The 26,758-nt window shown below is 36.4% G+C and overlaps 1 protein-coding gene across 1 annotated transcript; it reads left to right on the top strand.

Moving 5' to 3' along the window:
- Positions 1 to 821: 821 nt before the first annotated feature.
- Positions 822 to 26,758, top strand: LOC128240073 (protein Wnt-9a-like). The gene is made up of 5 exons (XM_052956561.1): positions 822 to 923; positions 3,391 to 3,948; positions 6,047 to 6,348; positions 17,152 to 17,420; positions 25,102 to 26,758. Exons 2-5 carry the CDS (start codon positions 3,842 to 3,844, stop codon positions 25,738 to 25,740), a joined length of 1,317 nt encoding a protein of 438 aa, XP_052812521.1. The 5' UTR covers positions 822 to 923; positions 3,391 to 3,841; the 3' UTR covers positions 25,741 to 26,758.

The following is a 26,758-nucleotide window of genomic DNA, read 5'->3' as shown; positions in this document are numbered from 1 at the left end:
AGCCAGACCAAAAATACATTGGGGGTGTTGTTGAACTTATTTACCGTCGCCTTCAGCGAGCAATGAAAGGCAGTTGTTCCTGTAAAGATTGTTTTCTCCCTAAAATATCCTACAACTACACTACCGCAAAAATACTCGACTGTACTGTACAGTCAGTCACTTCTTTCGATCATTAGTACAGGTAGTTAAGTACTAAGACACCGGTTCGTGTCAATTGCTTCTCATATAAGATTCTTTGCTAGTGGCAGAGGACATTTTTTCTCTATAAAAATATCCTTAAAATATACTACCGCAAAGTTATTTGACTTTACGGTAAATAATGCAATTTCTTCCGTTCATTAATACAGGTAGATTAATACTTAGACATCGATTCGTGTCAATTGTTGTTTTTTGTTGTTTTTCTCAAACATTACCCTTGAATTACACTACCGCAAACTACTTGACTCTACCGTACAGTCAATATTTTATTTTGTTCATTAATACAGGTAGTTAAGTACTTAGACACCGGTGCGTGCCAATTGCTCTCGTATAAGCTTTTTTTCCAGTGACAATGGGCATTATTTTCAAAAAATTATACTACCGCAAAATTACTTTACTCTACAGTACAGTAAGTCTTTTCTCGCGTCTATTTATACAGGTAGTTAAGTACTTAGACACCGCTTCGTGTGGTAAGAATCTTTGCCAGTTGCATTAAACTTTTTTCCCTCAAACATTACCGTTGAATTACACAACCGCAAAATACTTTGACTCTACGGTACAGTCAATCTCTTCTTTCGTTCATTAATACAGGTAGTTAAGTACTCAGACACCGGTTCGTGTGAATTTGCTCTCGTATAAGAATCTTTGTCAGTGACAGTGGACATTATCTTGACTAGTCAGTGATTATCTTAGGATGGGATTAGTATCTGAATATATGAAATAAGGTATGAGCTAGCATTTTTTTTCTTTGAGACAGAGAAATAATACATTTATCAGTTTCTTTTCTTTGAGATATTATTTGATATGAGATGTAAGCTAAATTATTAAAAATAAATTATATGAATAAATAGTTCTGAAAATTATTATTTGAAAAAAATGATTAATTTTTAAGGGGCATGTGAGATTCTAAAATTTGAAATAAGGTAGACTTACTGCCATATTAAAATGTGAAATGGTTATATGTACTTTACAATTTGTGTGATTCAAGGTAAAGCAGTCGAAATCATAAGTATACGGTACTTTGATATATTTATCAGAGAAGAAATCTATATTTAGGGCGTAACTTATTGGAATTTCCCTCCGTTATAATTTTGTAAAAGGCTTATATTATCATTGTTGTAATAACAGCGTTATCAAAAGGAAATGAGTATTTTATCATATTGTTTTTTTTTTATTTCCATTGAACTAAAGCGAGAAAACTTATTTCTAAGGGTTATTTGTTTCTTTTAACGATGCAGATTTATAAATATAATGTTTTAATAGATTGTCTTAATTATATCATTATATGTAACTGCATTATCAGCATAAAAATTTCATTATTGATATTATATCATTTTCTCACCGAATTCGGCTTTGTAATAAATTCAAATAAAGATTTTACAAGTGTTCATGATGCAATTCAATGAGTTTTTTTAATTAATTTTATATAAACAAGTCAAAACTCCTTAATAATTCATCGACTTTTTACGTAATGTCATACTTACTTTTCATAATATCAGATTGATTTTAAAGTGACATATCTTTTACAATTATTCACTCACATAAACAGTCATTTTATGGTGATGTAAATAAATGAAAAATACGGAAAAAAAAACATATAGTAGCTATTTTATTGGCTTTCAAGAAAGTAACAGTGAGAAATTCAAATAAAATATAACTATATTATACCAAGTGAACTCATACGTGAAAAACAACAATGAAATATGTTTATTTGGTATGAGGGTAGTATAACGGGAATTTGTAATATTCCGATTCGCCAATAAAAGTTCTGAAATTCTAATGAATCGTTGAGCTCGTGCCAGAAGAGACTAATACCTTTTATTTTAATGTTTTTTTGGTGCAGTATGGAATTCAACCCTAGAAATTATATTCCAAATTATGTGCGGGTTGTTAAAAGCTGCACTCTCACAGATTGAACCTTTTGACAACTTTTCATTTTTTGTCTTGCTACGATCTATTTATTTTTGCAAAAATCCATGGAAACCCGTTATTTTAGACGGTTGACAAAAATTAGATCTGAGATTGAAAATGTACTCTTTCCAAGACAAAAAATAAGAAAGTTGTAAAAAATGGTTAATCTGTGAGAGTGCAGCTTTAAAGCGTAAAATATTCGTCGGCGGTATTTTTACACAGTCTACACGCCAACCAACCACATGTTTATGAGGTAAAACATTCTTTTTTGAGAACATAATATTCCGCGAACGAACTTGTTCTTCACTGGTTAAACATATTTTTGAGAATGTTAATTTGTCATCGACTGGTCTTAGGACAAAGATCTTTCCACACCAAAACTGCAGATGGCTTTGTTTGTTCACAAATTTCACATTTTTCACATGAAGAAGTGATGTGATCACCAGTTTTCATACTTGTAAAATGTTGATAATTTTTAATGAAATATTGTTTACTCGTAGGGTTTGCTCACCAGTAAGCATTGGAAAAGTATATTTCACAATTAAACGGGAAATATTTGAGCACGCGTTTCATAAAATTTCACAAAATTGTGAAGTATGTGATTTTGTGAAAAAATACGACTTTTTTCAGCTAAATTCATATTTCTTCATCATCCAGGCGCGTGCAATATCATATTTATGTTTGTTTTATTTTTTGTTGTTTACATAACATTTAAATAAAATAACATAGCTTGGTTGGAAAATATATTAAAACAATAAATTTAACCCTCGAATCAAAGAGAATGTTTTTCACACAAAGCACGTTTTAATGTCAAACAGGCTTATTGAACAGATCGCCGATAGGACAAATAGTGATTTAATATAGTTCATATTTGAATGAAAAAGGTGTGTTAACTTTAAGTACAGCATTTTTAAAGAAAGGAATCAATTTCTCCTAACATAATAGAAGAACCAGGCATCAACGAAACTTTAAAAAAAACTGCAAAGAGTTAATGCGGACAAACTTAATTTATTTTAAGTTTTTTTTTATTTATAAAAACTATAGAAAGGATGTCACAGAAATGTTATAAATAAGATGGACAATTTTAGGATTTTTTCTCGGCTTTTTCATTCAGAAACTGAAATCTATGGATATTTTAATTAAATATGTATATATGATTTATTATATCCATACACTTCGGTGTCCGAATATATGGATTTTTATTTTTTTACAGGACAGGAAAGGATAGTGATATAATTATTTCGGAATGAATGAAAACTTTGTTGTTGTTGTTGTTTGCAGAGAGGAACCGGCGAAAGGTGTGATAACAAACAAAAAATCGCCCAAGTAACAACTTATAAAGGTCAGATTCAGTGGACGTTAACTGAAGTGATGGAAATACTCTGTTGAAGTTCGTGTTTATTAACAGAAACAAAAATATAAAAATAAAAACACGTGTTCATTTTCAACATAATTCCACGTTTATATGCATTGGAATACAATTTGTTAATTACATATTACACGTTATAATACTAGTAAAGTACAGTTAATCTGCGTTTACAAGTTCGACAAATGCCGTATAGAATAACAAATTGCTGTGGGCAGTTAAGCTGCGTTTAGACGTGTGTCGTATGCCGTAAAGAATAACAAATTTTTGAGGACGATTTAACTGCGTTTACACGTGTGTCGTATGCCGTTTACGGATAATGTAACCTTGCGGAGACGCCTTGCTGGACAATGAAGATGAGGCTACATGTGGCGCCACCTGTCGTCCACCACCATGGCTGCCGTTAGCTGCCGGGCCGCCACACAACTTTTGATTCTCGTCTGTCTCCTGAAACACGCTTGCTCCTACTTTGGGTAAGACATATGTTTCATAAGTCATCAGTATACTCAAAAAATCCTCTGTCGTTGATAGTAGTATAATAGTAGTTGTAGTAGTAGTAGCAGCAGCAGCAGCAGCAGTAGCAGTAGTAGCAGTAGTAGTAGTAGTAGCGGTGATACTACTTCTGTTACTGCTGCTACTGCTGTTGTAACTGTTACTGCTTCTACTTCTGCTGCTGATGGTGCAGCTGCTACTGCTACTACGACTGCTGTTTCTGCTGCTGCCACTGCTGCTGCTGCTGTTGTAGCTGCTACTACTTCTAATAATAATAGTACTAATACTAATACAACTACAACAACAACTACTACTAATACAAATACTACTACTTTCTACTACAACAACAACAACAACAACAACAACTACTTCTATTGCTACTGTTACTAATGCTACCACTCCTTCCACTGAAGAAAAGTCTTGATAAGTAGTAAAAGTCAACCTATCAAAGTGAATTGTTTGCGTTGTGAAATACCTTTGTATTGACGTAAAGATTTACTAAAAAATGTATATCATTACTTAAAGGTCTTCATCAGATAGGGACGAGAAAATGAGTTATAATAGGTGTAACATCGATATCCAACCAGAGGCTATTTGGATTGCATTCAGAAAATGAAGATGAAAGATGTTTGACGCTGAATGATTTCATTTAATAGCCTTTAATACAAGATTATTTAGATGAAATATGTGCGTTTTTTTTATAGAATTGCAATGTGTTCAAATTTTTAAACTTTATTAACGACGTTTGTCACTAAAAAGTACTTATATTTTACAAAGTACAAGTTACTGCTCTACATCAGGGTTTATTTATAGTGCATAGCTTCAAAACTGACCAATCAGAGCCTAGAATGCCGCGCACTCTATTTTGTTTATTGGTGTACTTGATATAGTCGATTAAAATATTGGGCCGTTATTTCATACTTAAATAAGCATCTACTTACCTGACTTTCAACGACAAACTCATAATTCAGTTATAATTTATGTGTTATATATAAACAGATTGTGTCCCTAGGGTCGCTGTCCCACCCTTAGAACAGATTCGTTTAAAGCTGCACTCTCACAGATGTACCGTATTTACTACTTTTTTTTGTCTTGGGATGAGCAAATATTTGCGTAAATATCTGCAAACCAGTGATAAAAGACTGCTGACAAAAGATCAGATCGCCGATTTTCATATTTCCGTTCGAAAATTAACCTTTTATGGCTAAAAGCGTTACTAACGGTTTAAGAAAATGCTTAAAACATCATATTTTTTTTAATTTAAATAATAAAATGTGCGATCTACTTTTTTGTTATCAGTCTTTTATGACCGGTTTCCATGCATTATCGCATAAATTGGCTCGTTCCAAGACAAAAAAAGTCAAAACGTTCAATCTGTGAGAGTGCAGCTTTAAAACCATGCATTACATGAACAATAACACGGTCTATACATCTAAGACATAATAGTCGAAAGTGTCTATTTGTAAAACAAAATATATAAAATATAGGGGTATATATTGCAATACCGGTGACTAAAGAGTTGCCAAAAATGTGTTCGAGATTGCCTTTTACATGTATAATTGCATTACGAAGAAATTTGAATTGTTTATGTCACACGCGTTTATTTACTATTTGTCAGAAATAAACAGTATGTCTGTGCAAATCAACAACGTCAGACAGACTTATCAACAAACCAACTGTTCTTATCGTTCGCAAATTGTTTGTATCAAAATTAATGACAAAATGAGCATTGTTCACACTTCCATTTGCCAATTAATAGTTTTCTTGCCACAGGGCAAAAAGAGTCAAAAATGAAAATAACATAGGCCTAACACGGATCGTAATAAGTTTGGTTATTTTGCGCATAAACGTGCATTTTAAAATAATATATGTGTTGTAAGAAAGAATCAATTTTATTAAAATGTCTGTGAATTTAATAAACAAATATATACCATTGGATAGCATATAAACGTAGGCATATTTAAACGAAGGCGTGGACCAACGCCTTGTCGTTGTCATGGTTTTGTGGCTGGGGTACGCTCGATTTTCTTTACAAACTATATTGATTATAACGGCGTGCTTGATTGGTTTATTCCACAGACTGTCGGCAAAGAAACCAATTCTAATCTCCGTCGTCGGATTTCACCCGAATCTTCTAGAGGACCGTCGACTGGCGACGGAGTCGGTGGCGGGGGACTCGCCGGCGGCGTCGGCGGCTAAAATGTGCGACCTGCTTCTTCTACAGCGGAAGCAGCGCAAAATGTGTCGGCGGGAGCGCGGCGTCGCGGCCACGCTGTTGGAGGCAGTCAGCCTCGCGACGAACGAGTGCGAGTACCAGTTCCGCACCGAACGTTGGAACTGTTCTCTTTACGACCAATACAGACTTAATATCCTGAATCGAGGTGAGTTAGCGAAGTATTCTTAAAGTGATACTCTTATTCAAAATCAATACATACACATGCATAACAAACATAAATTTTAAGTGATAAACCTTTAACTACTTATTATATAATAACGAATTTATGGAAAATATTAATTACTGATACAACAAGATTGTGACCGAGTATTTAAGAGCTGAAAACGCATTTTTTTTAAATGATTGGTGAGTGCTAAAAGATTTACTGTGATCTTCTATCATCTCATAAGATAGAAATACCGTGTTTTCTGCACCTTTCTTTCAAATTGAACTCGGTATCCTTTTATAAGAACCATTGTTTTCGACATTTTTTCATCTTTTTTGGTAAATTAAAACAATTGTTTTAATTATGGAAAATCTTATTTGGGAGTAAGAGTGCATCTTTAATAAGACCTAAAACACTTTCGGTTCGGTTGACCCGAGTCTTCCTACGGAATAGGCGCCGATTCTACCGTGTTTAATAGGCGGTTGGTTAAAAATTGCGGAAAAAAAACACTCTTTTTAGTGTATGTTTCAAAAATACTTTAAAGCATTATACTGAGGATATCTTTAACGCCATTTCCCACTGATGAGAATAACGTTCTTATATAAAGCCAGATATAAAACTTTTACCTACCCTACCTATTTTTGGACAAGATGTAACCCTAACCACACGAAGTAAAATGGCCTTAAATGACCGTTCACCCTCAGAGTGCGACAGTGATATTGCTGTGTAGGTGTCCACGTTTAGGTGTCCACGTCTCACCCATGAAGTAGGAGGTTCTAATCTGACCAGGGTCACACACTCTTTGTGTGTCCACTGTTGTTGTTGTTGAGTTTATAAAGGTCTGCCCGCGCCCTATAATGGCTGCATTATGGCTTGACCCCGTCACATCCCCGAGTGTGACTTAAATATAATTTTGAAGCCAAGGGGGGGGGGGGGGGGGGTTACTCACATCGGTTGATGGAATATTCGCCAAAGGAGTCATTTTGTTCCCAAAATGCCGCGAAACCGGCGATTGTGTGTCCAACTTGACACAGAACGGGTTTATATACGTACACATGAACTCATATCAGCTCATACAGTATTACCTTACCACCTAGTTGCTTCAATCTTTTATTTCCACAATTGGAAAATATCTTTGATCTTAACATCGTCTTTAACACTTGATTAGGATATAAAAAAAACAGAGTGCACATTTGAAGTTGTTTGGAAGTCGGACAAGTGGGAGTCCTCCCCAAGAATTTAGCTATGTTAGGTCTAAAGTGATGATTTTTACTGTATTTTGTCTTGTGACAATTTAAGGAGTTGATGAGACCCTCCCCTTCCCCTTCCCCTTCCCCTTCCCTGAATCGGCTAGTGCTCCGGCGGTCGTTTCAAAAGCCATGTAGATCATAGTAGATTTAAGTCTTAAATTGAAGTTATCTTAGTGTCATAGTTTCTTTATTTTGCTACGTTTTTGTTTGAACTAAACATCAAACAGTAATAAAAATGAAAAATAATACGCAAGGCCTATAAAATTGCTTGTTTAGGGTAACATCCCAGAATTATTAGGTAGAGTAGGAAGGTTGTTATGTCCAAATATACTTTGTCAAGGTCATTTTCTTGCAAATAGCAATGTCACTCATATATTGCTGTCGTTATGGGCCTTATTTTGGAAGAAAATATTAGATAGGGTCGACTATGGTCGGCGGCTTTTATTAGGTAGGGTCGACTAGGGTAGGCGGCTTTTATAAGGTAGGGTCGACTAGGGTCGGTGGCTTTTATAAGGTAGGGTCGATTAAGGTCGGCGGCTGTTATTAGGTAGAGTCGACTAGGGTCGGCGTCTTTTATTAGATAGGGTCGACTAGGGTCGGTGGCTTTTATTAAGTAGAGTCGACTAGTGTCGGCGGCTTTAATGAGGTAGAGTCGACTAGGGTCGGCGGCTTTTATTAGGTAGGGTCGACTTGGGTCGGCGGCTTTTATGAGGTAGGGTCGACTAGGGTCGGCGGCTTTGATAAGGTAAATCGACAAGGGTCGGCGGCTTTTATTAGGTTTGGTTGACTACGGTCGGCGGCTTTTATTATGTAGGGTCGGATTAGACAAAGCAAACAATAGCATTCGATAGGCCCAATTGTGATTTTTTTATTATTGAAACGAGCCCATGGGTACTCCGGTTTGCCCCCACATCTTAGCAAAACACATTCTTCATTCTTCAACACCGTGCCAACGATCAAGCTTTGATTTATCTCATGTTGCAACATCTTTCATTATCTCGGAAAAAAATAAATACTTGTTTAAGCTAAACATTCAGCCGAGGGGTCCTGCAATTCTGTCTGTAGTCTACCGCCGTGTGTCTTCAAAGAAAACCAGCCTGCTTACACCTGTTATTCTCTAACGAGTCGGGAGATATTTACTGGAAGCCGACATCTTACAAGCATCTTCTCTTTTATCCTGATATCTCTTGATTAATTATCGACAATCATAATTATCATCCTACTCACTGCAATACCATTCTTCAGATATATCATCCACATAATAATAAGTAGAAAGATAACTTATTTCAAGAAGTATGCGCAAGTTATACTTGATATATATAGTACATCTATAGATACCGTATCTTGTTTCATTTAATTCAATGCTTAAATACATTTAGCATCTTGTCAGACCCATAGGTGTCAGTATCAATTAGTGATTGTGAAATAAGATTAAAACAAAATGGTTGTTCGGTTACCGCAGTGGTTAGCGCAATCGCGTTCCCGAAGGCCCGCCGGGTTTGATGCTCGGCCTTTAGCGCATGTGAGTGTTGTTTGTGGTCACCAAGCTAGCTGGACCAGTGTGTTTCCTCCGTGTACTCCAGTTTCCCCCACACCACAAGACCATACTTTCGCGTAACATCGTGCCAACGAGAGTGATTAAAATACTGTTGTAAATGACTTATTTCCCAATCGTTGTAAAATAAAATTAATCTCTTTAACTAAAATAAAAAATGGACATACTTACATATATATATATATATATATATATATATATATATATATATATATATATATATATATATATATATATATATATATATATATATTTGTATCCTAAACTAATTTCCACCATTTCACACTGATACTGTCGCCTGTGGCCAGAACCTGACTTGCAGTATCATGATAATTGATTTCTCTTTTGTTTTATATGTTATTCTTTGATCCACTTCAATATCAGTTCATCTGAAGTGCCGTTTCTTCTACTCAAATGTTTCATCAATGAAAATACGACAGTATCAAGATTAACGATGTTAGATGTTAAGAAAACTATATACAAAGTCTCAAGCATCATTCAGAAAGCCGGTGTATGGGGTGTCGGATGTGTAGGGTTTGTAGGGGGGGGGAGTAAAGTGGGATGAAGGGGTTGTAGGGGTGGAAGAGGGGTGCATGGGGTTTAGGGTTTGGAGAGGGGTGAAGGGGGTAAAGTGGGATGAAGGCGGTGTAGAGGGGTGTAGGGAGTTGTAGGGGGTGTAGGGAGTTGTAGGGAGATGTAAGGAGTTGTAGGGGGTGTAGGGGGGTGTAGGGGTAAAGTGGGGTGAAGGGCTACAGGGGCTGTAGAGGGGTGTATGTGATGTAGAGGGGTGTATGGGGGTTAAGGAGGATGTAGAGGGTAAAGTGGGGTAAAGGGGTTAATGGGGTGAAGGGGGGGTGATTTAGAGGGATGTAGGGGGTTAAGGGGGATATAGAGTGTTAAAGTGGTGTGTAGGGGTTAATGGGGTGAAGGGTGTAGAGGGTGTAGAGGGTGTAGGGGGTTAAGGAGGAAGTAGGGGGTAAAGTGGTGTATAGAGGTTAATGGGGTGAAGAGAGGTGAAAGGGAGTGAGGGTGAAGAGGGTGTAGAGGTGTGTAGAGGGATGTAGGGGGTAAAGTGCATGGTGTGTAGGGGTAAATGGGGTGAATGGGGTGTAGAAGGTGTAGAGGGGTGAAGGGGGATGAAGGGGATAAAGTGGTGTGTAGGGGTTAATGGGGTGAAGGGGGTGAAGGGTGTAGATGGTGTAGAGGGTTGAAGGGTGTAGAGGGGTGAAGGGGGATTAAGGGGGTAAAGTGGTGTGTAGGGGTTAATGGGTTGAAGGGGGTGAAGGGTGTAGATGGTGTAGAGGGTTGAAGGGTGTAGAGGGGTGAAGAGGATTGAGGGTGGTGAAGAGGGTGCAGAGGGTTGTAGAGGTTGTAAGGGGTCATTGAGAGATTATACTACAGCGGTGTTGTGCGAAACACTAATTGTAAGGGCACTTGCACATATATGTGTATTTACCTCTTTTTATGCCCTTTGTTTTCCCCTCCTTCATTTAAACACGTGTGTATAGTGTACACGTTGACACAATCTTGTGTTTAGATGCATGAGAAATGTATCCTATGCTAGAACCTGCGAGCCTTCAAGTACTTGTTTAAAGAAAAATATCGCAGACTAGTTTTAAAATTAGTTCCAACTGAAACGTTTACATTTACGTGAAGCCAGGTTGTCTGGCGTCCGACATGTCTGTGTCACCATGTGTCAATGGGCCAGGGTCATGGTGGCTTGTAGCCAGGTTGTCTGACGTCCGACATGTCTGTGTCACCATGTGTCAATGGGCCAGGGTCATGGTGTCTTGTAGCCAGGTTGTCTGGCGTCCGACATGTCTGTATCACCATGTGTCAATGGGCCAGGGTCATGATGTCTTTTAGCAAGGTTGTCTAATGTCTGACCTGTCCATGTCACCACATGTCAATGGGCCAGGGTCATGATGTCTTTTAGCAAGGTTGTCTAAGGTCCGACCTGTCCATGTCACCACATGTCAATGGGCCAGGTTCATTGTGTCTTTTAGCAAGGTTGTCTGAGGTCCGACCTGTCCGTGTCACCATATGTCAATGGGCCAGGGTCATGGTGTCGTGTAGCCAGAATGTCTAAGGTCCGACCTGTCCGTGTCACCATATGTCAATGGGCAAGGGTCATGGTGTCTTTTAGCAAGGTTGTCTGAGGTCCGACCTGTCCGTGTCACCATATGTCAATGGGCCAGGGTCATGGTGTCTTGTAGCCAGAATGTCTAAGATCCGACCTGTCCGTGTCACCATATGTCAATGGGCCAGAGTCATGGTGTCTTTTAGCAAGGTTGTCTGAGGTCAGACCTGTCCGTGTCACCATATGTCATGGGCCAAGGTCATGGTGTCTTGTAGCCAGAATGTCTAAGGTCCGACCTGTCCGTGTCATCATATGTCAATGGGCCAGAGTCATGGTGTCTTTTAGCAAGGTTGTCTGAGGTCCGACCTGTCCGTGTCACCATATGTCAATGGGCCAGGGTCAAGGTGTCTTGTAGCCAGAATGTCTAAGGTCCGACCTGTCCGTGTCACCATATGTCAATGGGCAAGGGTCATGGTGTCTTTTAGCAAGGTTGTCTGAGGTCCGACCTGTCCGTGTCACCATATGTCAATGGGCCAGGGTCATGGTGTCTTGTAGCCAGAATGTCTAAGGTCCGACCTGTCCGTGTCACCATATGTCAATGGGCCAGAGTCATGGTGTCTTTTAGCAAGGTTGTCTGAGGTCCGACCTGTCCGTGTCACCATATGTTATGGGCCAAGGTCATGGTGTCTTGTAGCCAGAATGTCTAAGGTCCGACCTGTCCGTGTCATCATATGTCAATGGGCCAGAGTCATGGTGTCTTTTAGCAAGGTTGTCTGAGGTCTGACCTGTCCGTGTCACCATATGTCAATGGGCCAGGGTTATGGTGTCTTTAAGCAAGGTTGTCTGGCGTCCGACCTGTCTGTGTCACCATATGCCAATGGACCAGTATCATGGTGTCTTTTAGCAAGGTTGTCTGGCGTCCGACCTGTCCGTGTCACCATATGCCAATGGACCAGTATCATGGTGTCTTGTGGTCAGGTTGTCTAAGGTCCGACCTGTCCGTGTCACCATATGTCAACTGGCCAGGGTCATGGCGTCTTGATGCCAGGTTGTCTGGCGTTCGACCTGTCCGTGTCACCATGTGTCAATAGGCCCGGATCATGGTGTATTGATGCCAGGTTGTCTGACGTCCGACCTGTCCGTGTCAATATATGCCAATGGGCAAGGGTCATAGTGTATTGCCGACGGGTTGTCTGAGGTCCGTCCTATCCTTGTCACCATGTGTCAATTATCAATGGGCTTAGTGTATTGTGGCCGCGTTGTCTTGCGCCCGACCTATCCTTGTATCCATGTACCGACCTTTATTTACTACTAGTATTTCAAGTAGGTTAAATAGCCAAAGATTAACCTATAACAATACATACGGAACTTATAATACAGAAACTTGAGGCAAAAACTTGCTGCCTTTTCCTACAACTGTCTAAAGATAATCGTGCCAAAATGTGTCAAATGCAATGTTCGTCGCTCTGTTAATTGTCTGAGGTTCGGAAGAATTTAACAGCAAGTAGGCAGTTGTGATTGTACGAGGCCACGTAGTGTCAACGCCTTTTCTAATTGGGCAAGGTTGTATTGTTGTCTCCAAGAAATATGACGGTATTTATAAAACATCTTAAGTCATTTCCTAACTCAAGTCAATATCATATTATTTTTTTTTCAAAATTAACTTTAAAGAAAAATATAAGTGTTTTTAACATAAACATAGTATTTTCAATGACGGCAATGAAATAAAAGTAATTTGAAAATATTAAATTATTATTTCATATTATAAGAGAGATGGCGAACTTAAGAAATATAGTAAAGCAAGGAAATGGCTTAATATGTGTTATGAATACCGGCCCAACTGTTTCAGAGGCTCAGTGTGAAGGTTTAAGCAAGGAATATGTTGAAGTCTCACGTGGAACTCAATTAACGGGGAGGAGGTGGGGGTAAGGAAGGGAAAACATGTGGTGGGTCAGAATGACAGCCTGTTCTTTTGGGTCATTTCATAATGAATTGAAAATCTTACTCACACATTTAACAGAATCTTTTTAGGGACGCGTTACTGTGTGTGGGGGTCACCCCACCCCCTCCCCCCGGAGTCCGGACTACTGTTTATTTTTGGACGGGGATCCCAATTAGCGCTTAATTTTGACTTACCGGTGACTGAAATAACTTTGATGCTATTACTAGCTTCAGGAATGCGTTTTACAGCAGCCTTACATGTCTCAAACGAAAAAAAAACACATAAGAAATTAAAGCAAACATATATTTCACAGCATGAGTGTTAATTATACATACCTTCATAGCATAATATTTCACAGCATGGATGTTAATTATAAATACCTTAATACCATTTCTGAAACGACCACTTAGTCATCACCGGCTTGTCATAAAACTTCAACAGATATGATTATCCCTGCTGATTTACTGACCGCTCATCCATTAATTTATGGGCCTGACAATACATGGCTTATCTGCTTGTCATTGACAACTAGTTCCCCCACTTCCTCGTCGCAAGGACAACGAAATTCTCACTAAGGTGACATGGCTTTCAAAAATTCCATCTTATTGTATTTATCTGTGATTTGTCTCGTTGCTCGGAACACCAGAACTAGCTCAAGTACCCTCAGTACTTTTTGGTTATGGCTTTGCACGATTTGAATACGCAGAGTATTCAGTATAGTTTTTAATTAATTTTCTGCTTTCAAAATGACTGCGATGTTACATCGGGTTTATTTTGGCCTTGTGCATCTTTTGCATTTTTGGTCTGTTAATGTGGGAAAAGACGTTCGGAACTCCTCGACCATTTCCCATCTAAAACAACCTCGGATGTATATGGACGGTTTACATTTTAAATACGCTGCAAGTAGATCGTGTAGTAATTTCAATTTAGCAGTTAAACTTGACGACTTTACTCTTTGGAATCTTAATTATTTATACAATAATTCCCCTCACTGGCAATCACTTTAAATTTAGATATACATGTTTTCGATGGAAAATATCCGAGGAGTTCCGAATGGGAAAAAAAGGTTTTATCGCGGGAGCAAACATAGTTACAGCTGTATTTTATAACTACAGTGATATTTGAAAGACCAGCTTCAGCTGAAATATACATCTGTAGCTGTACTTTCAAATACCGCTGTAGCTATAAAATATAGATGCAGCTGTAGCTGTACTCTCAAATACCGCTGTAGTTATAAAATGCAACAATCATAAATTGCAGCTGTAATTATATTTATGGCTTAGTCTGTTGAAAAGTGTGCAACTATAGCTGTTTAATTTGGTGCTAAAAACTATAAGCTTATATTTGATAGGTCACTGTAGTTATTCTGTAAATTTAAACCACGCGTGTACATGCCATTCATAACACCGAGGTATTCCGATTGCTATGTCAAACCGAAGTGATCCAAATGTACGTCACACTCGACGCGTTCAAGCGTCCACGTCAAAACGCTATTTTCAGCGCACCTACAAATCGTACATCCGGTCATATGAAGCTATTCTGATGTCCAATTAACCAAAATAAAACCATATAAAAACTTGTGAGATTTGATAACGCTAGTTAACATTATGTTTTTGACCTATACAATAAAGTTGAGTATTTCATGGTTATGTTTGCACCTCGATACATCGTCTAAGCTCATTAAAGGGCAATAAAATTCAGCGCTAAATTATGCTTTATTCGCCCTAAATGGCGCGCAGAATTGTTTAAATCGGATGAAAATCTTTGTGAACAATATTCGGACATGTTAATCGGGCGCGTGGTACATGGTAATTGGATTGGTTTTAAAGTTCATTTTGCTTATTCAAGACAAATGAATCCTGTTACTACTGTTAGAAGGCACAAGGCAGAATGACCGAAAAAGTCATCATATGTGGTTATATTTGTTTCATTTACAACTATAACATTCGGAACTCCTCGGTCATTTTACATCAAAAACAACCTCGAATGCATGCCGGTACATAAGTAGAAGTAGTTCGTAAAGTTTTAATTAATAGTGTCAATTAAGTGTAGAGTTTTTATGTGTATTTTGTTTATCTTAGTTCAAATTGATTGTCGTTGAAGTGAATTAGTGCATAAATAATTTGGATTCCGCTAAATTGAACTTACTACGCGATCTACTTCCAGCGTAGATAAATGTTAACATTTCTAACATTTTAAACCGTCTATATACATCCGAGGTTTTTTTGATGGAAAATGGCCGAGATGTTCGGAATGCAACTATATATATATATATTCTTGGAATGGGCCCTGTAGAAATTTGGCTCCCAGCTTTCATCAATGACACGTATTTGTCATTTCGTCATTTCAAAACACGTAAGTTACATGATACTTAGGTTTAATTTAGAAATAAACTAATTTCTGATGTATGGTCATGTTTAGGAAGAAAATAATACGTCTGGAAAAGAAGACAGTATATTTACCTCTCATTCAAATTAGTAGGTTTAAAACAAATTACCAAAAGGTGCAGCATTTTGGTAGATCTCGTACCGGTAACATGTCATTACAGGTTTTTTTAGCATCTCAATTTAATTGGCCATTTAATGTCTCTTTCATAGGTCCGTCTTTAACCCCCCATTTACAAATAAGGGTCATGAACCATCGAAGCCGGTAGCCGTCATTTATCCCACAAATTAACCGCATGTGTCAATGGACGCTTGATTTATCTTCTAGAGGTTTAATTCGTCCAAAAGATTTTAACACATATCGGGATGGTATCATCCCTTTTGCAAACTTTAAAATAAATCGAGCGAAATAAGACACAATTTAGAACCAAAAAGGACTTTTTGTCACTAAATATTGCTTTGTAAAAATCGCGCATGATTTCCATGCAGTACCATTCTCGACTCCAATTTGAAGAGTGTTAAAACTGCGTCTTATAAACGCTTGATTAGCAAACATTCCTGAATGTCATTCTAAATAAGGACGTTTCTGTCAAATATGGGACGAATGACCACACACCTTTTTGAAGCTGTCTAGGGGAGGAAATTTATTAAATACGAATCTTGGGTCAGTTTCCATTGCGGTGAGACCACCATGTGTGTGAGCAGAGTTCCCCAGACACGGGGTTTGAAGATGCACTCTTACTCTCAAATAAGCTGTACCACAATTAATACAAATATTTTAATATACCGAAAATAAATAATAATCGAAAACAATTGTTTTTAGAAAGGATACCGTGTTTAATTTTAATGAAAGGTGCATTAAACACGGTATTTCTGGACATGGACATGTTCACGCTACTCTCTAGGAAAGATAACTTAACTCTTAAGTCTTAAGTCACATAATTCTGACGTCAATAAATTGACCTCATGATGCTCACGGTTATATCGCTGAATTAAACAGAACACTTTACTGAGTCCTTCTATCCAGCGTCTTTAGTAATGGTCGATTGGTTGACAAAATTCTCTCGCCCGATTTTGACGAAAGCATTAAGCATCATCTTGATTGCCTTTCCTGGATAGAAGTCAGTAGTGCTGTCCAATTTGATGGGCCCCTGATGGATTTGCACTATCGACATCTTGAGTGCAAGATAGACTTATTTTCCATTGGACCACTACAACCTCTTAATAAAACCCAAGAGTGCATGGATTGGCAGCTTTCTTTCGTCTTATGTCCAATCGTTGTAGCTAATGTAATAATACTTAGAACGATGTTCAGGGCTAGTATTCAATATTGGTATTCATTGGATCTAAGAAAGATGTAGCTAATCGGATCCATTTGTTATTAATAACTGACCAAAAGAGTGAATGAAGTCAATGATGTATGACCCTAAGGTTAACTTATATATATATATATATATTTATTTATTTTTTTTTTATTTTTTTTTTTTTTTTTTTTTTTTTTTTTTTTTTTTATCATTTATGAATCTTATTATCATATTAAAGTATTTTTCGCAAATCTAAATTTAACATATGGCGTATGTGTGTATTTTCAGGTTTTAAAGAGACGTCATTTTTGTACGCCATTAGTTCCGCTGGTCTCGTGCACACATTCGCTCGTGCGTGCAGTAAAGGCGCCATAGAACGATGCACGTGCGACGAATCAAAATCGCTGAAAAATAAGGAGGCGTGGCTTTGGGGCGGATGTGGAGATAACATCAAATTTGGGCTAAAATTTTCACGAAGGTTCCTGCGCGCGGGAAAGCGACGGGGCAAAGATATTCGTGCAAAAGTGGATCAACATAATATCAGACTTGGACGAAAGGTTTGTAATATAAATGAAAGTTCTTATACCACCACCAACACCATCATCACATAATAATAATAATAATAATAATAATAATAATAATAATAATAATAATAATAATAATTATAATGAAAAAATACTAATAATCATAATCATCATAATCATAATAATCATAATGATGATCATAATGATGATCATAATGATGATGATGATGATGATGATGATGATGATGATGATGATGATGGATGATGATGATGATGATGATGATGATGATGATGATTTATTATGGGTGCATGTCAAACCAGAAGTGAATTGAATCTTATCCATTCAATATTTAAACATTGTTCACAAATCAGAAATATTTCATTCATTTGACACAAACATGTTTTTCCTTGATAAACTTTGTAAGGAGCAGTCTGGTCATTCCAGAGTTCAAATGATCACAAAGATATGTTATAAATGATTTGACATTTTGTTATGTTTTGTAAAACACGTTTCTCTTAGTACAACACACTTTTTCTTCGCACATAAATCAATGGCTACTCAACAATGACTGGTACAGAATATATGTATAATGACAAGAACATATTTTTTAGTTTTTTTTCGCTAACCCGACTGTCTATTTAAGACGCTTAAAAACCACAGACGTGTTTAACTTAGGTGCAGAATCTTTGACATGTTTTATTCAGTATTTATACAAGTTTAAGATTTCACAACCTTTGACATCTTAGTGCGTATGAGCTGATTTTTCATCTCCTTTTGTTCCTTCTTTATATGAAAAAATCAGTTTACATACAGTCATCATTTTACTGTTTTACTGGACTTTCTGTGGTAAAAATTAATGTCGCTGTGATGTAATGTACAGTTGAAGCATTTTTTGGTTTGCGGTATAAATTAAGAAATTCCATTTTAACATGTGAAATAATACAGACACTAAGGCAGATGGACAGACAGGCAGATAGATCGACAAACAGGCAGGCTGATATATCGACAGGCAGATATATCGACAGACAGGCAGATAGACAGACAGATATATAGGCTCACAGACACACTAACACACGCATGCACGCACGCACGCACGCACACACACACACATACAGGCCAAGAAAAGCAGTCAGTCAGACTGTTTATTTTTTACATGTACCATGTACATCGCCAACAACACATTCAATATATGATATGAAATATGTCAACATGAATTTGCAAAGTCACAAACAAATATGTACAAAAAGGCAAAATAAGATGAGAACATTTTCAGTTTTATAAAAAAGGTAAACTATAGACATAAGATTGATTGTGTGTATTCAAAATATTTTAAGCAGTACTTAATAATTATTATAAATGATATATATTCATTTACAGAATATTCTAAATTTTCAAATTGTCGGCATTAAAATTATTGAATGGTCTGCACGCACAAAGCATTAATTGTCTTACAAAACGGGGAAAAGTATCAATTTCTTTTGAAGAAATGCTGATGTAAATAGATTATTTGATAATTTGACAGCCTGATTAATCGATCATTATCCACCCCATATGTTCGATTGCAAAGTCAAATTAAAATTCTAAAATATTTCTAAAACAGCACACCCATTAGGCCATGCCATGCATAATGTGTGGTTCTTGATGCATTGATCAAAATTGAATCATGTACGTATGTACGTTGACATATAATAGTTAAGTTTACAATCATGCATACAAATTAATAAGGAGATCAAATTTTGAAAACTTTCCCTGTTTTCCCCTCTTATTCATGTTAATATATTTTTTTATGAAGCAGTGTTGGATAATTGTGTAAATTGCAACTTCAATTAGCTCGGAAATTGACCTGGATAGCCTCAATCGGAACACCTCGGCCATCTTTGTCATACGACAAGCCTCGGATGTATGCCGGTGCATTAATAAAAGTAGTTCGCAAAATTAATGATAGCATCAGGAATAAATTGTAGTGTTTAAACGCATAATCTTTACAACTTAGTTCAAATTGATTCGCAGTGAAGTGATTTATTGCATAAATCATTAAGATTACTAAGAGTAATGAGCCTTAGGCTTAACTGCTAAATTGAAATTACTACGCGATCTACTTGCAGAGTATTTGAAATTAAAGAATTCTGACATTTTGAACCATCTATATACATCCAAGGTTGATTTCAATGGAAAATGGCCGAGGAGTTCCGATTGTTATATTCGAGGTTTTTTTCGGAACACTAATTCTTTTAATTAACTCATGCCAGTGAATCAAAGCATGGTTATACCATATCAGACCATTGGCTACCGTCCATGTTTATATGTTTTGAAGCTGAATGGTTTGTTGTTTCAAAAATATGCTGAACATGCTGGATCTACTTGATCTTTTTTGTTTACATTTTCACCACATTGTTTGCACTCGTTCACCGGATATGGTCCTTTTACCGAATACCTGTGGTTCCTTTCAACCAATTTTATTTTTCTTATGAGAACCGTAACTTTTTTCTTATTTCGTAAATGTTGAGGGCACAAGTTGGAGTCGTGAAATACTTAGTCAATCGACTATAGAATATATAGGTAATTTATGACGTAGTGTCTGACCTATATAGATTTTCGGTGTATCAATGCGCGGTTATGCAGCTATATGGTTATGCGGTTGGCGCTAGTATTTAAATTTTCAGCCTATCAACTATGTAATGCCATCCGAATCTAGATATACCATCTAATCAAGAACAGATTATAATAAAATATCAATTCTAAATAAAAACTGCTTTAACATTGATAAATCTGTAAACAGTATGACGTCCCGCAAGCTAACCCGGCACATCGTATATAGGTTCAAATCCGTTTAAAAGTACACCGATTTCTGTAAGTAATAAAATTATTCTTCAATAAATAATATTCCACAACGACTTAGATCTTACTAAACGTAATGGTCATAAGTTTCTGAATGATTGATCGTTTGTACCATTACGCATTATTGATACTAGTTGCCAACAAAATTACCTGTGAACTATAAATAACCTAATCACTCTAGTACCCGGTACTTGCACGAAAACAGCAACGATGTAATCTATGAATATACTATCATGCTAGGGACTTGGTTCGTTTGTGATTTCATAGTAGATACAATTCAATAAATTCCTGTAGATTCAAATATTTTATAGACTTCATTCCAAAAGTGTTTTATGTACATCGGAACTATTTCGAATCAGTATCACTGAGCAATATTTGTATTTATTTCAAAAAGCATTCTAATAATGGTGTTGTGTAACAGATGATTTTTGCAATAGTAAGTAAAACATTCAATAACAGCTGTGATCTAAACGTATTATTAAACCGACGTTCTTAATCTTACCTTATTATGTCGTACGCTTAGCGGACTATTTTCAATATGGCGTCCTACACGTCACTTCCGTTGTCCATTTTTTTTAAAATGACAAAAACCACAACATTTATATAATTAGCCTCGAAATAGATCAAAAAGGCTTATACATATTATCTCTATTGAAAAAAGTCAGTGGAATTCTAATTTGTGTAAAAAGACCTCTATTCATACGAACAGTTGTTCAATAAAAGCTGAAGATTATTGTTTGTAGTAGCACTTAGACATCAAACAGATTTGGGCTGTTTTGGTATATTCTGAGAGTGTGTTAAACATTTATTATTTGCCATAACTCAATAATTATTTGTGGAGGTGTGTTTAACCTTAAAGATGATACGGCTCTCAAATTCAAGAGATTTTTCTACTGAATTCAGATCTGTCAGTCCATTTATTTTCGTTGAACCAATTAATGATGAAAACAAGTCAATGTCTGTTTATATGAATACTCACTAAAATATATCAGAAACCCTTAATTGGTACTTCGAAAATCATTTTTGATAAATCATTAAAAAGGTAGTAGTAGTAGTAGTAGTAGTAGTAGTAGTAGTAGCAGTAGCAGCAGCAGCAGCAGCAGCAGCAGCAGCAGTAGCAGTTGCAGTAGCAGTAGCAGTAGTAGTAGTAGAAGAAGAAGAAGCAGCAACAGTAGCAGTAGCAGCAGCAGCTGTAACTGTAGCTGTAGCTGTTGCAGTAGCAGAAATAGTAGTAGGGCTGATTAAAGTGTGTGGAGTCCGGACTCCACGCGTACTTTAACCAGCCCAACTGCGTTCATGTCCCCGATAATGCCATCAATCCCGCAATTCATTACTTATATTTACATCAAAAGTTCATTATATTAAAATGAAGAATTATTTTAAAAAAAATACTTCATTTCATTTAAGAAAACCTTACTTATTAGCATTTCTAACCCATTCTGTAAATAGAATGACCCGACCGTAAGCAGTTCATCGAATTACGTCACAAGAACGCAGGAAAAAATAAATCACTTCAAATAACATTTAAATGTTAAATTAAAATACTAATGACAAAACTTCATTTAACATATCATAAATTATCTCTTTCTCAAATGTTGATTTAAGTTTTTTCGGGGCTGACACAATACAAACAATAACAAGACAAACAATTTTCAATTCACATGTATATTGTTATGCGATGATTCGCGGTCCGAAGATATCCGAAGATGTTGCATTCATCAGAAAATATTCGCTATTGTCCAAAGGCAGTTTATTCAAAGAATGGAAGTTGAGGTGTAAAGAAATTTAAATAGCTCGACGCTTTTCGAGCGATTGATAGTGAAACTCCAAATAACGCAACCATTCATAGATCGTCCTTCGGACTCCGCAAGCTAAGACCAGCCCAACTGTGTTCATACCCCGATAATTACCTCAGTCCCGCATTTCATTCCTTAAATAAATAAGCATATCCCCCTTAAAGAGACTCACTCGCAATTTTGCTGTTTTATCATTGTAACAAGTATTTTGTTTACATTTTTAACGTTATTATTTTTCGATGTCTTGAATGAGCTCCTTAAATTTGGTCTTTAATGATTGTTGATTGTTTCATTTTCCCAACGACAGGGTATATTCATCATGACGAAAACATTTCTCTGACCTTTCAATCTCGTGATACAATTTACATGAAAATGTAAATAAATCCCGAGCGATCTTTCAACGCCGCCAAATGGTCCGCGTCCGCGCGTGCCCTTGATATTCGGTTTACATGGATATGTCGGTTAAAATAATATTTAATAATAAGAAAGAAAGGCACGTGTCTTAACTCATATTTTTTATTATATCAATACGTTATAAGCAGTAAATACATTGTTTGCCAACATGGTCAAGGTGACGAATTCGGCTTGAACTTTTATTTCGAATTAAGGTAACTAATTTCTTATTTAAACTGGAAACAGTGGCTTGCAAGAGAAAACTTTGGGACCCAAGTTAATAAAGAAATATTTCACATCATTAATATGAGTTTCATGGTTGAAAATATAATTTTAGATGAAATGACACTTACCTTTTTGTGTTCAGGGTTTGTCTGATCAATTAGAATGTTTATCTAAAATAAAAATGCATGCAGCTTATATAAAAGTTAATTCATTCGTCATTTCCTTTTTGTCTGAATAGTAGTAGTATGCAATATTTATAAAAAAAAATTCGATTGAATTGTCAACCAAAAGTTCTAATAAATTGTTTTACACTAGAAAATTGAAATAATAATAATAATAATAATAATAATAATAATAATAATAATAATAATAATAATAATAATAATAAATATAATAATACTTCGCGATCTACTTGCAGCGGAATTAAATGTAAAAAAATACTCTGACATTGTAAACCGTCCTGAACTCAATGGAAACTGGCCGAGGTGTTCCGATTGTGTACTGTGCGTTTGGTCATTTATTAGCAAATACAGATTTGGTTAATCCGCGATGACCACCGTGAGAGCTAAAGGCAAACTATTTATCCAGACAACTTAATTATGTTTAGTCTGAGAGTAAATGTTTCAATACGGAACAGCGAGAGTATTGTGAGGTCATCAATTAATTTAGGTCAAAATTGAGTTTACGTATAATTACACTCAAACTCACGAGGTTTGTTTATTTTATTCTGTATAGCGAACGTCAATTGACCATTAAAGTGGGTTTGGGGTAAGTTTCATACAAGCACAAGATAAATGATTGGTTGAACAAACGATTTGGTTTGGCCTAAGTTATACTAAACTAATAGATTGGCAAAACTAACAAGATCATCAAAAGATCATGCCATATTTAAAGACGTATTTCAATGTAAATAAAGCGGAACGTTTTTGAGTATTTTATGTGGGTTATTTATATGGGTTTTGCAACAGCTTTTAAATGTTGAATTGACGCCGGCTTTTCATTGATTGAAATATATGATTTTTGGATCAGCTTTTAAATGCTGAATTGACACCGGCTTTAGCCATACAATAACAACAGTTATCACAACATTCTGGTTCCTTGTTCATCGTAAATTGTTCGTAGCCATGAGTTCCCCTGAATTCCTGCTGTCGACTAGAAACATGTCAGTGAAGAACGTCTGAAGCATTGGTTCAGAGAGTTTTCTGAACCTTGTAACGGTTGCGTCATTTTGTCTATCCAAATTCTTGGGAGTGTAACCCTTAATTCTGGGGAGTGTATCCCTAAATTCTTTGGAGTGTATCCGTTAATTTTGGGTCGTGTAGCTCTTGTGAAGGTATCCCTTAACTCTAGGATTATATAGCTAAATTCGGGGGAGTGGATCCCTAAATTCTGACACTGTGTCCTTGAATTCTGAGGAGTGAATCCCTAAGTTCGGGGAAGTTAATGCTAAATTTCTTTGGAGTGTATCGCTTAATTCTTGTTCTAGAAGTGTATATCTAAATCCTTGGGAGTGAATCCTTAAATTCTTGGGAGTGAATCCCTATATTTTAGGGAGTATCCCTTAATTCTGGGGAGTGAATCCCTCACTGGGCTGACAAAATGTTTGTGCTGTCCTGATATTACTATCGGAAAACTTCAATGATTTTTACCTATGCGGTATTTCCCACAACGAGAGAACGTCATGGTGCACAGAGTGTGCCTAGCAACATAAGTTCAAGGTTAATATCACAGTTTGTCGGGGTCACAGATAAGGTGAAGGTCACATTAAATGTCAGGGTCATATATAAGGTCAATGCCATACTATATGCTGGGACACATATAAGATTTAGGTCGTACATAATTATCTGTGTCACATAATTATATTCATTTATAATATGCTTTCCAGTTGTTTATAGAGATATCAGTGAAATAAAAAAATTATTTGGCCGCGCCACTCGTAAAATATAATAGTTGGTGCTCACGTGGTGAAATATATAACGATCTTACACTAAATAAACAATTATCCTCATATATTCAATGATTCATTGTAAAATCTGGGTAAGGACAATGACGTCGAGGTTGAAAAAAATACTGTCTATCTAAACCTGATTTTGGCAGTTGCGGTGGAAAATAGGGCTTGTTTCAGTTTAAATATCGGCAAACGGTATCCGGTACACAAATTAGTGAGCATTGGTTGCCTGTTGTTAAATATAGTAAGAACAAACAAGATTTCTTTGGTCTCCAATATTTGCAGGATATGTCAGTTCAAGTATAGCATTGCTTAATATATATATCAAATTAAATACAGGTCACCGGACTTTTAACAATATATTTCTCATTTAAGAATATTGATAATCAAGCTATCAGAAAACAAGCTTGAGTGGGGTCGGATTCCTTGAATATATTCGCTAGCATTGAAGTACGTATATGGAGGGCATTAGCCAGTTCCATTGAAAGTAAAACTTATATATTATCAATTATAGGTCGTCAAGTCCGCGGTGCAGACGAGGTGCAAGTGTCATGGCATTTCCGGTTCATGCACGGTCCGAACGTGCTGGCGACAGCTCGCGACATTCCTGGAGGTTGGAAACGTGCTAAAAGAAAAATACGAGAACTCGTATAAAGTGGTGACGTTTACCAATGACGCTACCGGGAAATCAACAACAAGTGATGACATCACGTTGGAAAATAATTCCGGTAACATTCTGCATCCGTTGCAGTTAAAACAGGAGTTAAATGACAACCGAACTGACAGGGATAAAAATAGTATCAAATCAAACCGGAAGTCGAAATCAAAACGAGACAGGAAGTCAAGTTCCAATGTTAGAGACAGTAGAAGTAGAAGTCATAGGAATAGAAGGGATGACATAACCATCTCTCCAAGGGCGAATTTAATGGTTCATTTGGAAAATTCGCCTACTTTCTGTGACGCGGGACCGTATAGTAAAGGAACGAGTGGGCGCGTTTGTGATAAATCAGATTGTGACGTCATGTGTTGTGGGCGTGGTTACAATATCCGGTCTGCTGTTGTGAGGCGCGCGTGCCAGTGCCAGGTGCACTGGTGCTGTTATGTCGACTGTAAACAATGTGTGAGCGAGGAAGAGAAACTGATATGCAAATGAGGTTCATTTGTATAAGCTAATTTGCATACGGGGCTCATTTGCATAGGTTCATTTGCATACGTGGCTTATTTGCATTTCTATCAACGAACACCATTTTTAGACGGTGTCAATAACATATTTATTTATTTACTTCTAAAAATAATGAGTAATATTATCTACTGTTTGTATATATTTATTTTGTGCTATGAATATTTCAGAATTTCCATTTCTAAATTACTTAAACATTGAATTTGTGCGATATAGCGAATGGCAATAGTGGCATAGGGTTTGCCTAAAACTAAAAGTGTATGCACTGAATTTCAACAGAGTACCCAGTGGAAGGGTTTTTTACTAATAAATTGTGCGAAAACTGTGTGTACGTTCGGCCACAAATTAAAACATACTTGTCTGTGGTTACTCTACCAACAATTTTGGGAGTTGGTAGGTTCTTAGGGATTTATATTTTCCTGTAGAATACAGCTTTAAACTACTGTCAGCATCCGTTGTTTTAAGGATGGCCTTAATACATTAAATTTACTTGTGACAAAGTGTAACTATTGGCTATTTTGATTTTCAAAGCCGCCACATATTGCAAAACGAAAAAAACTCATACTCTCTATTATCATACAATATATTTAAACGACATTATAATAGATGCACATTTTCGGATCCCGCAACAGATTATTTTTTTAAACACAAATAATATTAATACATAGATATAATTAGTTATAGTCTTTAAGCGACTTGAGTTAGAATGGGCTACAGTAACGGTAATACAAACAAAGCAATATCATAGTTAAATTTTAACGTTTTTTATTAAAAAAAAATAGACTAGGCTTGAGCCCATCCTACATTTTTTTTTTCAAATTGATAAAACTTTAAAAATAAGTAACAATATAATCATCATTTCTTTAGTTCTATCGTAAACGAATTGTACGATGTACATGTGTTCATAATCATGTTAAGGTGAGCGACTCGGGACTGTTATAAGTCCTCTTGTGTTGTGAATTTGCAATATGTATGATCACTGTAAATTATT

Source organism: Mya arenaria, chromosome 7, assembly GCF_026914265.1.
Source record: "Mya arenaria isolate MELC-2E11 chromosome 7, ASM2691426v1".
Classification (NCBI taxonomy): Eukaryota; Metazoa; Mollusca; class Bivalvia; order Myida; family Myidae; genus Mya; species Mya arenaria.
Note: the sequence above shows the minus strand (reverse complement) of the source record. Positions and strands in the feature narration are given on the sequence as shown.